We start from the raw sequence: 13,578 nt of genomic DNA, 5'->3' as shown, positions 1-13,578 counted from the left end.
TAGTCTGTAGTGTACTGTCTTGCTGATAACAATTAATTGTTCTTACTTTTGCGTGGTTTACTTTCACAGAGTTAGGGAGCACATTAAAGATAAGGCAGGATGCGATTTGACCAGGTGTGCATGGTTATCACCAAGCTTAAAAAAAAAAAAAAAATCTCCCTTCTGCATATATAGTGCATCATAAATCAGCCAGCAAATACTAATGAGTACCACTCTGTACCAGATGTAGTGCTGGGCTCTTGAGAGAATACTTGCAACACCCTCCCTGATTTTAAAGAGTTGGTGTCTTGTTGAAAAGATCATTCATTCATTCATTTATTCAGTAAATATTTACTGAGTTCATTCTTTGTGCCAGGCACTATGATACACAGGCACAGGGCAGAAACAAGGCAGATATGATCCATGAAGCTTATAATCAGTTGATACTGATATTCAGTAAGTGACACTGACTGCATCCAAATATCCCCATTTCTAGATACATGGAGTTCTTTTCCTCTATTATCAAATAAAATAATTCAAGCAGAAGTGATATAATACCCAAATATTCACGGAAGAAATGGGCTTTGAATTGACCCTTGAAAGAAAATTAGTCTGTGCACATACCAAAAAAATGGGAATCCTGTTCTGGATGAGGATAGGCATAGAGTGCGTTGGAGGGCAAGAGTTGATTGATGGGCACTGAGGGTCACTAAAGTTGAGATCAAATTCCCCAACTCATCATCTTAGGTGTCTTGCAAGGCCATTGCTTAATTATTTAGGTTCTTTGGGATGTAAGATATGTAGCACTACTCAGGTTAGCTCCAGGAAGGGAAGGTTTGTTCCCATAATGGATGATTATGGCTTGGAGTATATTGGCTGGAGTTAGAGGACAGATCAGGATGCAGAGAATAAACAATGGAATAAATAGAATTTTACATTAGTCTTCCACCATCATTGGATCTAGCTATTTTCTACCTGCTTAATTGTGTTTCCATTACCAACTGCCATTTCTTCATCTCTACTGTCAACATAATTTTTTAGCTTCATAATTTTTACTTGCTTACAAGTATCTGTTTCCTCATGGCTCTGGTATTGCTGCTAATTTTCTCATTTTCTCAACATTTCTAAATTCAGATTCTCAGAGAAGAAATCTCTTCCTTGTCAGTTCATTATTCCTTGGCTAGAAGGTCATATATCAGTGGCTAGCCTATGGCTTAGGTTTTCATAACTTGTCCAGCTGGGTATGCCTGAGATGTACAGAATCCTGTACAGAATATGGCAGCCTATGGATGCCCCATCAGTAGGTGTTGTATGCAGAGGAATTTTCCTTACAGAGGTCTATAGGTGAGGCTGGCACAATGAATGACATGTCCAACATAGCTGAAATAGTAATAGCTAATACATCCTGAGAGCTTACTCTGTTACTGTATATATTAACTTCTTTAATTCTACCAGTAATCTTATGGAGTAGTTACTATCACTGTTCCCATTTTAACTGAGGAGGAAACTGAAGCCCAGCAAGTTCAATGAACTTGTTCAAGGTCGCACAGTTAATAATCAGTGGAACCAGGAGTCTACCAGGTAGTATGTTTTAGATTCCATTGTCTTCTACACTCTATAGTTAAGTATGGGATTTTATGAGGCAGAGAAATCACTTAGGGGACAAAAGGAGGTTGCAGTAATGCAATGGGTGGATATAAAAGGAAGAACTAAGAAAGATGCAGAATGGGTAGGGAAGAAAGGATTTCCCAGACATAACAAACAAACAAAGTAGAATCACTTGGACTTGGTGACAAGTTGGAATAGAGATTTTAAAATACTTAAGAAACATATTATATGTACACTCCCAGTGAAAAACAACTAGTTGGAGAAGAAATTAAAAATTTCTTAGCCGTGGAAAATGATTAATTGGCTATTTAGAAGTATAGTCTCTAAAGCCTCTATCAAATGCGGCGAAAGAAGAAACTATTATGTTCTTTCTTACTGAGAAGATTTTACAGTCAAAATTCCCCATGCCTCTGGATATTCCCTTCAAAAGGCTGATTTGACTTTTATGGTCTTGAGAAACTCTGCTTTTTCATTTATATAATGTAGATCAAAATTTTGAAGGGAAAACTTTCCCCCCTTATTTTGTAGCATGAAATAAAAAAAAATTCGTGGAATGAGGGATGTCTTCAGTGTTGATATTCGAGCTTCTTAGAGTCTCCTGGGAGCACATGTGCCAAAAATGATAAGAGATAAAGCAGAGGTGTGAGTAATATTCCATGGAAGCCAGAGGCTAGAGCACCTATTGCTGTCCGTGGAGTCTGGGATGTTCCTCCCAGAGGCATTTCTAACATTGGATCCTTCTTCTCCCATCAGGTTTTTGGCTACCAAGCATCAGTTCGTAATCCTCCCAAATTGTGTCAAAGTTTTAGACTCCTTTGAGTGTGGTTTCAGTTCTGCCATCCAAGTTGTTGCCCGGCTCTACCCAATCTTAGCCCCAAAGTGAAACACCAATATAGTCAGCCGTACTTGCTGTCTTTCTCTCCCTGGCTCTTGGTCATTCAGGCCTCTGTCATTGCTCAAGCTTTCTCTCTCCTCTCTCCCTGTTCTTTTAATGTCCTGTGCCTCTTCATAAAACCTCAACAACCTTCCACACCATCATTTTATTTCTCCTTTCTCTGAATTCTTAGGATTCCTGCAGTCTGCACTATTGTGAGGAAATCAGTGTTAACTGTATTGAATCAGTATTAAGATCTATTCCTTTTAGAATATATTTCAATGTTTTGAAGGGGAAAAGGACAGAACTCCTTATAAATACCATGGTTCAAATGGAAGTATTGGAGGTCACATAGGCTGGTTACAGTTTTGTAATCTTTTTGGACAGTAAAGCTGCAAGAACCCCAAAGATGCAGTTCTACTGAGGAGAAGTTTGTCAGATGTGATAAAGAGTAGCTAAAGCCCTGTGGTGCAGCTGGCTCATCCTGGAGGAAACCTCACAGACAGACTGACAGACACAGAGTGGCTCCAGGAACACTGTCAGGCATCCTCAGCCAAACCATAGACAAGCCGAGGGACACCAACAAGTCATGACAGTAGACCAAACAACAGGGCTGTGTTCATGTGTCTGTAGAGTGGCCACTCACACATCAGTCTTTTTACCACAATTGCCACAGGAAAATAATTCAGTCCAAGAGTCAAATTCAAATTGGAAATTACACACGTGCACACACATACACAGTCTTTTCTACCTTAACTGGAATCTTTAAAAATATCCTGTAATAATATGGCTTAGTAAATAAAGCTGCATTAACTGAATGTTTGGGATCTCATAACCAGCGAAAAGACCGGAGTTGCTAACAGGTTGGGTATCATAAATATTTGGCAATTTAGAAAAAACACAGCGGAGCTATGCATTTAGCTGAAAGAAGAAAAAGAGGATTTATTTTGAGCAGGAAGATCTTGAGCACCATGAAAGACACCATCTTCATGGTGGCGATAGTTAAGATGTCTGAGAGAGGCCCATTAGTGCCTGTACAGCTTACACTCTCAGGAAAGATCCATACTTCTGTGTGGATGAAAGTATGTGTATTAAAGGGGTAAATCTTTGAATGGAATTAAATGTAAAACAGTTTGGCATCACCTGACATATGGTGGATTCTTCATACATGTGTCTCCCTTCTGCCTAAGATAATTCTCTTTTGAAATACTGTTTCTCAATACAGATGAAAAAGTTTTGTGCCTAACTAAAGGGATTCCAGGCATCAATAGCAGGTGTGGAGATTATTTTCTATAGAACTCCCTTCTCAAAGTTCCTCAATCTATGCACATGGGCAGCCTCCTCCTCTGCCAGATAAACTTAACTTGCCAAATACTTGCTTGGAAGTGTATCCATATAGTTGGAGTCATACTCAGAACCTCTCAGATGGGTTCATACCAGATCTATGTACCCATCCCCAGTTTCTTCTTGTTCCACTGCAAAACTGCTTTACATTATAACCCTCAGAGGCTCATCCAGGACAGAGCCAGAATTGCCTAAGAGTTTTATTCCTCCCCAAGACAGCAATGACTGATGGATACTGAAGTAGAAAAGCCCAGACCCCTTGTCTAGGAATGGGACAAACTTCAAAGCATAATTTATATTCCTGAATTTCCCAAAGGTTCAGACTGAGGATAGACTCACCTAAAATTTTACCCTTGCTTGCCTTCTTCTCCTTTTCCTACATTCTCACCCCTTTACTGGCTTTTCCTGGCAGTCCATTTTTAATAAGTCACTGGCATACAAATCTTTGGTTTAAGATCTACTTTTGGGAATATACAGCCTAAGATATCATTCATTCATTCATTCAAAAAGTACACTCAGTGCTTTTTCCCCAGTTCAGTGAAGAAGAGCAATATAAAGTTAGGTGAAATATAATCATGGATATTCTCAAGGTACTATGTGGAACATATAGAGACTACACATCTCTAAAGCCAAGGGGAACTTTAAAATATGAGCGTATCATCAGATCTGATAAAGTGCCTTATACCTAGTAAGTTCTTATGTGTATTAAAAGATCTGGTCAGTCCTTGGCCTCATAATGTTGACTATTGGGGAGAGCCAAGCATTTGCTAAGAATTCTGTTTTATTCACAAACTTTTATTTGCCTCCTACTATGAATTAGAGTGTGAAAACTGATAGACCAATAAGTACAATATGATATATACATCTCGAATAATGTATACAATGCTATGTAAATATGATAGAAAGAATAATAGTTTTCCAAGAAAATGGAAGGCTGGGTCTTGGAAGATAAGTCGAATTAATTCTGAACAGAAGTAGAGAGAGGCATTTTAGAAAGGGAATAAGAAGCTCCACAGTAATGAGGCGTGAAAAAGCATCGGTAGGTCTCTTGAAGAGTGAGTAGTTTGGAGCATCAAAGCAAAGTTCATATGAAGAGAGGCAGGAGATAAACTTGCAAGTGTAGGTTGAAGACACATAGTGGCAGGCTTCGGTACTTCAGAACTTTATTCTGTGGGAACCTTTAAAGATATTTAGGATTTGCCAAGGTTTGCCATAGGAACAATATGAAGGATGTGTTTGAGAGAAGAAAGACTTGGATCAGAAATACTGTTATTAGGTTAAATCATGTATAATTTTAATTTCCAACCATTTTGACCCAACAAAAATGACAATTTCATACAGGTTGAACAGATACACTAGCTGAGAAGAATAAGGCACAAAGACTAGAGAAAAGGGGTAAAATAAGAGACACATAGGAAAGAAAACTGGCTTGAAATGAATGATCTACTGGCTTCAGGAGCAGAGTAAGCTGCAGAAATTAGATGTTACAGTGAAGCAAAATTTTCTAATGAGAATGATGGAGTGAATCATGAATAGTATTCATAAGAGAAACAGGGACCCTGGAGAAGTATATAGGGAATCACACTACGCTTCAGAACTCCTGACTCTTTCACACATTACCTTGCAGTGCCTCATTTCTTTAGTTCTTTTCTTTTTCTGCTATTTGACTTTGCACAGGCACGTGATATTCATATTCCTACAGTTGTATCTGCTTCTAAAGTTGAGCCAACAAATAATGCAATCCCAAGTGCACTTATAGGTAAAGCAAATCTCTAAATAAGAATCTATGTAGCATAATATCAGAAACAGAAACCTAGTGGTCTAGCTCAGGAACCCAGTCTAACCAGATTGCTCTTTAACATATGAAGAGTCTTCTCATACAGTGGCACACAGGGGATTCTGAAAGTTTCAGAAAATAAATAGAAAAAAACCTGTTTGTTTTTTTTTACTCTGACCTCAATTCTGACCACTCTTCCAGAGCCATAGTATTTCTATAAAAAGTACTGCTAAACTTTTTCTGTTTTCTCTGAAATAGATATTGGACAAAATGTAATTTTCGTTACAAAGAAGACATGTAATTTTATTTTTCTTCAAATAACACTGCCTTTCTAAAACAGAAATTATCTAATCGCTTAACACAGTCAAGAATTGGAAAATTACATGTCTGGCTGGACATCTTGTGTAATGTCATGCCACTTGGGATGGGCATTTGTTTAAGATAATCTTAACTAAACTTCTGAGAAAAAAAAGGTTCTAGGAATCTAATAAAAAGACTGACTAAAGAAACATCGAATTTCATTTTTTCATGCTTTTTCTTGTAACCAAGAAATTCATTTTATTCTGCTATTTCTTTCTAAAGAATCACTGAGAAATGTATAAAAAGGAAATATTTTTCTTAATATTTTTATTGCGCTCAATTAATTGAAGCTATAATTTAGATAAAGCTGTTGAGGAATTGTCTTCAGGGTCAATTATACAGCATTGGTCATTTAGGTCACAGGTACTTGTAATCAGTAATTCTGTCCACTGAAACCCTCTGTCTGTTCACAGATCAGGCACCAAACAAACAACTATGCATCCAGCTCCACCTCCTTACCCCGCCAGTTCTCCTCAACCTTGATGTGGAGTGACCAATTGGAAAGGTGAGATTTAGAAGCTTCTTGATTTTACAGCATAGCCTTCCCCCAACTCTCTGTTCTGGTCTGAACTCATGCTACAAAGGCAGACTATTTTTATGAATTAAAATGGAAATTAAGTTTGCATATTTGATTAAGGAGGACTAAATTTCTTAGAGGAACTGTTGTTTTTATAACTTCACTTAAATTTCTCCAACTAAGAACTTTCTGAAACTGGCTCCAGTTTAATCTTGTGACTGATCATCTATCGTCAAGAAAGACCCTGCATGTCATTGATTTTTCATTGTAAGAACAATCTTCAGGAGTATTTTAAAGCTAAATTACCCCTGATTTAATTAGACATCAGAACTGAGTATATTCATCATGTGGTTAGCATACTCTTACTTGGCCTTTTGATTAGATCTATTTTTTATAAAACATGTATTACAATGAATGAACACTGCAGAAAGCAGAGAATAATGCCAAATGTGATGCACCTTTGGCCATATTAAATTTCAAGCATTAGTTTCCTCCCTCAAATACCTCTTTTCAATGTTTCTGTTATTGACTATAGGGTAAATTGAATGAATAACCTCTGAGTATTATTGCTGGTATAGACTTTTTTTATTTTAATGAGCAAATGTGAAAAGTTCTGGACTTGACTTTAATGAAAGTCAGTATGTTCACTTTATTCATTTCCAGGATAAGGCCAGGTACAATAACTTTTCTACTCAGAATAAGTCGTTATGACGGATGTGAACATTCAAGTAGCTAAACTTCTTTGGCCATTTGTTCTCCCATGGTTGAGGTAACTGAGAAATAATCATATCTGTTTTTCAGAGGAAAATCTAAATGTGTTTTTCAGTAGGGATATACTGTGCAATATGCCTAAAGGCTAAGATTAAGCTGATTGATTCTAGAACGTAACTTAAAAATCACTAGGCCAAAAAAATTTTTAATCAACCACATTATTTGGTCTTACATCCTTCCTTAAATATCAGCATGTAATATACATATTCTGGGCATTGTTTTGCTATAAACACTGATTCCCCTAGATAACAAATAAATGGAAAAGAATAAAGATACACAGTTTTTATCTCTTTATTGGTAGGCTCACTCTAATTTCACTTTTAATTTTTTAATGTAAATCTTATTATACTTTCCTCTCATTATAAAGATAAGTCAGGCTCTCTATAGAAACTTTGGTGGAAAATAAAGAAAATTAGGCAACTAACTAAACTTTACTTTCACTACTCAAGAAAAACTTACCATCTTTGCAGTATATTTCTCTCTTCTTTTCCCCTGCACTTTTACTTGATTTTGTTGTACATACTTATGATAACATTATATGTGAATTATTGTCTTGTTTTCATTTAACATAAAATAAGCATTTCCAGGTAATTAACAAATTATTTAAAAATAATTTTAATACTTATACAATAGTCTATTGAAAGGATATACTATAACTTACTTAATCATAATCTGTATTCAAATATAGCACCGTGATGAACAGAACTAAATTATTGTCCAAGGACTGAAACAAAGAGTGTTTTTAAAAATATATTTGTGATTGTTTTTACCATAAGTTTACTTTAAGAAATAAAGGATATGTAAAAATTTGTTTTTTATTTATATTTAAACAGACACTTTGTTTTTTTGTCATCACTAGAATTATGTGCATAATTTTAATATCTTTTAAAGATATATACAGTCTGACTACTTCCAAAAGAATTATAAAGATTTAAATTTTCATCATCAATGTGTGAGAGCTTCTGCTTTGCTTCACTCTAACTAGCACTGTATGTTATCTTAAAAAACATACACACGCAGTACTTTGTTGGTTAGATAGGAGAAAAACTGTATTTCATAGCTATTTCAATTTGCATTTCTCCTTATATCTTTCTAGCATATAGCTATATACTGATTGATTGGGGTTTGTTTTTATGGCAACATTGTTTGACCATTCAATGTGTCTACAATTGATATTGCTTCATTATTAGATTATTCTCCTATATTGCAAACTTGGAAACCAGAAAATTTACCAAGAAAAAAAGCATATACTTAGCATAATTAAATGATCCAGAGGCTTGAGTGATTTAAAAATCCAGTTATTTAAATTGCTTTTATTTAGAAAACACACATGTAATTACTTCAAACAAGAATGTTTTGATATTGAAAACATTTATACTTCTTACTTACATCTTATTCCTCTCACCCTCCCCACAAAAAAGTATCCCTATTCATGTTTACTACATATTTTTCTCTCTATTCTTACAGAGATGAATTTTTTATTGCAATTACTACTTCCCCGAGTTTGAGTATTTCTTCCCACCTGAGAAAGAGAATTTTATATTTTGATTTAGATTGTTTATTTTTTATCTTTTCTTATTTTAATGTTTTTTTAATGTTTTTTTTTTTTTACTCTTGTCAATAGTATCCATTGAGACCAGATTTATTGCTATAACCCGCACTTCTGAATGTTAAACTGTCTTCTTGGACTGGATTTTGAGTACATATTTAAGAAGTTGGGCAGGATTTCCCAGATGATGATTGATGAAAAAGTGAGAAAAAGAAAAACCCATTTTCCAGGAGTTTGTCGCCAACTTCAAACCTTTACCTGAGTTTCAATCGATGTGGACATCTGTACATTATGTGGTTGTTTTGATTTTATAATGAGTTTGAAAAATTAGTAAAAGTTGTTGACAATGTAAAGTTATCATATTGAGAGCAAGAATTCAATGAATAGGACAAACTTTATAAGAAAAAGATACCAGTTGAAGGCAGGACTGTATCAAGTCAAAATATATTTATGCAAAATGTGTGATTAATGTTTTGAAGATGTATCCTTCTGAGCTAAGTTTGAAATTCAAAGTCCTTATGTCTATATTCTGGTTATGTGTCATTTAGTAACTCAGGAATCAGTTTAATTATTTCTCTGTCTTTGAAGACTGAAAAGAGTGATGGAGTTAAGGGCTCTCTTGAAGTGTCATAGAAAGCGATAATGAGGCTGGATGATTAACTGTTGAGTTAAAGCAATAAAAAATCCAAGCACAGCCTTCTGACTTACCATCATAAATTCAGGATTTCTTAAAATTCATTTTCTGGTGGCATAAAAAAAGGCAAAATTAATAAGTGACATAGTTATCAAATATCAAATTTTATTACTTTCTTATGAAAGAAATCTATTTTATCTGAATTGAAATAAGAAATTCTGCAGACCTTTAGAAAAGACTTTGAGCCATCTAATATCTTTTAGCTAATATGATCTTAACTGCTTATAAGTCCAACCAGCCTTCCTTTCTCTCGCTTTTATTCCTCCCCATCTCTTCCTTCTTCCTTTCCCTTTCCTCATTTTATTTAATTCAACACATATTTATTTAGTGTCCCTTCTTTAAGAACTGTACTAAGTAAGGGCCATACTGTCACCGACAAGGACATCTTGAGAAGAAAAGATAATATGATATCAGCATTTTTGCCATAGAAGCCTATACTGTGACTCCATTGTCATTTCAGCCAACTAAATTAAGCCAAAATAGTTGATTCATTTTTCTTAAATAGTTGAACCAGTTGTGAATTAGCCATAAACTATAATTCTTTTCATTCACATCCGTATTTGAAAAGGCCTCATGGAACAACCACAAAGCAGTATAAACAATGCTTCATACAATTTCTTGATTCCGGTTTAAATTCAACAAATTTTATTGAGCAAATAGAATTTTCCAATCATCATAGGAATGTCCATGCTTCCATTACATCTATTTGTCCATTATCCATCTTCACGGTTGTCTAGCTGTCATCTAGTTATTATTTTATTTTTACAAAATAGGGTAAAGTTTTGAGAGGGCTTCTCCAACGTCATATAGTTAATATAAGTAAGAAATCAGATCCAAGGTCAAGTATTTTGATTCCAGGTTTACTGTTCTCCCCATAGCACAGTAGGATGTAAAGTTTGTTACAATAATATTCCATTTATAAAATAATACGATATAGTTATGGAAGCATGGGTTCTGGAACTAAACTTAGATTTAAATCTGGCTGTGCCACTCACTAGTTCTGTGACCTTGAGAAAATTAATTAATCTCACGGAGTCTCAATGAATTAATCTATAAACCAAAGCTAATAGTAGTTACCTGTAGGGTTATTGTGATAATATATGTGAAGTGAGTGTAACACAATAGGTACTCAGTAAGTATTTACTGTGATTAATTCTTTATCCAAACTTATCTCCAACTATGTAATATGATCTCATTGTCAACTATAAACTGGCTGCCTGACTGTGGGAGTTTAAATGTCATGGACAGAATCAACTTTAGGCCTCTGAATGCTATTCTTGTTTATAATATCTCACGATTATTTTTACCCATGCAAAATCTAACCACCTTCCCCATGTTCAAGTCTCACCTTGTCCTTAGGCCTTAAACAATTTAAGTACCTTTGTTCTCCTCTCACTTCTATTCCCAACTCTGAAGTCGTATCATGCTCATTTTGATGATTATTGATTTATTCCTTAAATATTTTCATTCTATATATCTTTTTTCCCTTGACAAAATTCTATCCCATGGTGGTCAGAACCCTCTTCTTATATTTTCTTAATAGGTCTCCCAGCACTAGTGCAGTATTTGACACCAAGAGAGATGTAATTTTGTAAATTCTCAACAAAGGAACAATTTATGTATAAGACTAGTAGTTGCAAATGTCAATGAATGTGATAGAAAGCCCTTTGTTTCTATGTCGTTGTTCAACTTGGTAAATTTCATGTTAAACTTTCCTGATTTAAAAATGCTACATCCAGGCAGAATAGTCACATGAAGTTTGACATAACAATGTTTATTGAAGCTCTATCTGTGAAAGTGATAAAGTAATAAAATGATTGGAAAAGCTTGAAAAATAATGACTATATGGCAAAGATATTTCTCAAAAAACTAGAAATGATCTTTGTCCAAATAGGTTGAAATATGATATAAAGACAGTACATATTGGTAAAAAATACTTTTGATACTTTTGTTTTTAACCCCAAAAATGTATGCATTGCATACTAAATTCACCCAAAACAATAAGCTCTGTAACATCAAATATTCTGGATCATTATTCAGTAATATAATTATTGATTTTTTAACAGATACTTTTATCTTTATTTTCTTTAATGTCTTTAATAAACATAGATTCCTATAATTATATAATGAAGTTATTGAGGATAGGATCAAACTTCAAAATAAAATAAATTTCTTAGAAACTCTGTCAAAGAATTTACGCATGGAGAAATGGTGCTTGATCTGTGTTTTATTATAATTATAGTAATTGCTGTAAAGCTCTATGGGATACATATGCAAAACAAATTTGTGGCATTAATATGCTTTATAAGTAGGCTGTATAGATATAGTTCTTGACAACATATAATATATTCTATGTAATTTTAAACCTATGGCTTTGCATTGGAAGAAATGAACTCCTGCCTACTCCCACCTCTATCCTATTGCAGAACCAGTTCTTTCATTCAACACCACTGTGACCCATGGTGAAACAAAACAAAACAAACAAACAAATGTACAACACAGCTGAGCTGCTCCCAAGAGAGGTTGGGCCACGGTAATGAGAAGAGGTATGCCAAGCCATGCCAAGTTCTTAGAGCCAGGGAGAGGTAAGAAAGCAAAGAATGTTAGGATTAGAAGATTGAGCTTCCATCAGAAGCTGTATTTATCCAAATTCTCCCAAGGATGGAGGAGAAAATTAGAGACATTATCTTTTATATGTAAATGTGTATATCTCTCATAGTTAGAAGAGGACTTTGGTCCCCGAAATATATTAAAATTTAGACAGAGTTGAATTGACCACATTTTTACTATCTACAAGAATTACTTTTAAAAATTAAATAAATAATGAAATCCAGGTTATAAAGAAACAATATGAACTACTTAAGAGAACAAAAATTTATCAACATCCTCGATAGTTGGAAGCACGTTCAAAAGGAACCTGCTGTTAAGATAATTGTAATTATTTATGTACCTTAAGGGTCTGTATAAAACATACCTTGCTTGATATACTTTTAATCACTATGAATACTTAAATGTTTAATTGCTGTCTTAAAAATATTTGTGCTTCTATTTTTCTTTAATCCAGGCTTTTACTAAGTATTTTGTTAATTTAAAATATCTCTAGGCTCATCTCATAGATAAAAGTGTTTCTTCATTTCATTTATATTCTAAAGCTTTATTTTGTTTCATTATCTAAAATGTTTTTTATATAAAAATAATTTGTACAATATGTATCTTCAAGAGCCTTTGTAGTTTTGTTTTGTTTTTTTTTTAATTCAACCATATTGTAAGCTCCCTGTGGGCAGGACCCATGCTTTATATATCTCTTATAGATACCTACAGAGTCCAGCACTGTGCTAAGCACATAGAAATTGCTCAATAAAAACTCGATGGAGAGTCTAAGTGACCAGATTGCAATCTGTGTGAGTGATGTTTAAGACAACTAGGTATACATACTATGGGTAAGTGTGGCATTTGGTTGAGAGTTGATTCTTTATTTACTTTTCCTCATTAATGTTGTGCTATTTTGGTCAGTGTTTAAATTTAAGCATAGATGAGTCCTTAGATGCTTGAAGAAGACAACTGTAAATATTTGTTGAATATGGGATGATTGCTGTTAGAAAAAAAATAATGAGATAAATATAAGCCTATATATAAAATAATTTTTTTAGTTATCTATGTCATCTCTTACCTTGGTGTAAGAGCTGAATTTCAATTCTATACCTATAGGTAGATGTAGCAGACAGAACTGAGAAAGAATGACATAATCTTGTGAGAGTAACCTTGAAAATTCTGCTTTTAATCTTACTTAGCATCAATTTCCTTGTTTGTAAAAGAGAGTAACACCTACCTTGTAGAGTTGCTGAAAAGGTTAGAGATAATATATGTGAGGCCATTTTCTTAAAACCACTATAAATTTTCCCAAAGTAAAAGATTGTCTAAAAAAGTCATTTACCACATGCCACAATTTTGAGTAAGTGGCTGGAATTTGGATCTTAGAGATAAGAATTATGTGTGTGCCAAAGAGGCATATGGACATAATAGAGTCCCAAACAATTTTACCCAAGATTTTTGCAAATCTCCAACCATCCTTTAACAAGTTAACTTGAATTACCATCAGCCAGCT

The 13,578-nt window shown here is 34.3% G+C and overlaps 1 protein-coding gene across 1 annotated transcript in view; it reads left to right on the top strand.

Annotated features, from left to right (window-relative positions):
• Positions 1 to 13,578, top strand: part of PTGER3 (prostaglandin E receptor 3) — an 83,221-nt gene that overhangs the window by 66,387 nt on the left and 3,256 nt on the right. The window contains exon 3 of the mRNA XM_006919320.1: positions 6,356 to 6,447. Coding sequence (XP_006919382.1) covers positions 6,356 to 6,447 — 92 coding nt within the window. The remainder of the gene's footprint in view (positions 1 to 6,355; positions 6,448 to 13,578) is intronic.

This window comes from Pteropus alecto, unplaced genomic scaffold (assembly GCF_000325575.1).
Source record: "Pteropus alecto unplaced genomic scaffold, ASM32557v1 scaffold25, whole genome shotgun sequence".
Taxonomy (NCBI): Eukaryota; Metazoa; Chordata; class Mammalia; order Chiroptera; family Pteropodidae; genus Pteropus; species Pteropus alecto.
The sequence above is the reverse complement of the archived record's forward strand: the minus strand, read 5'-3'. Positions and strand labels throughout refer to the sequence as shown.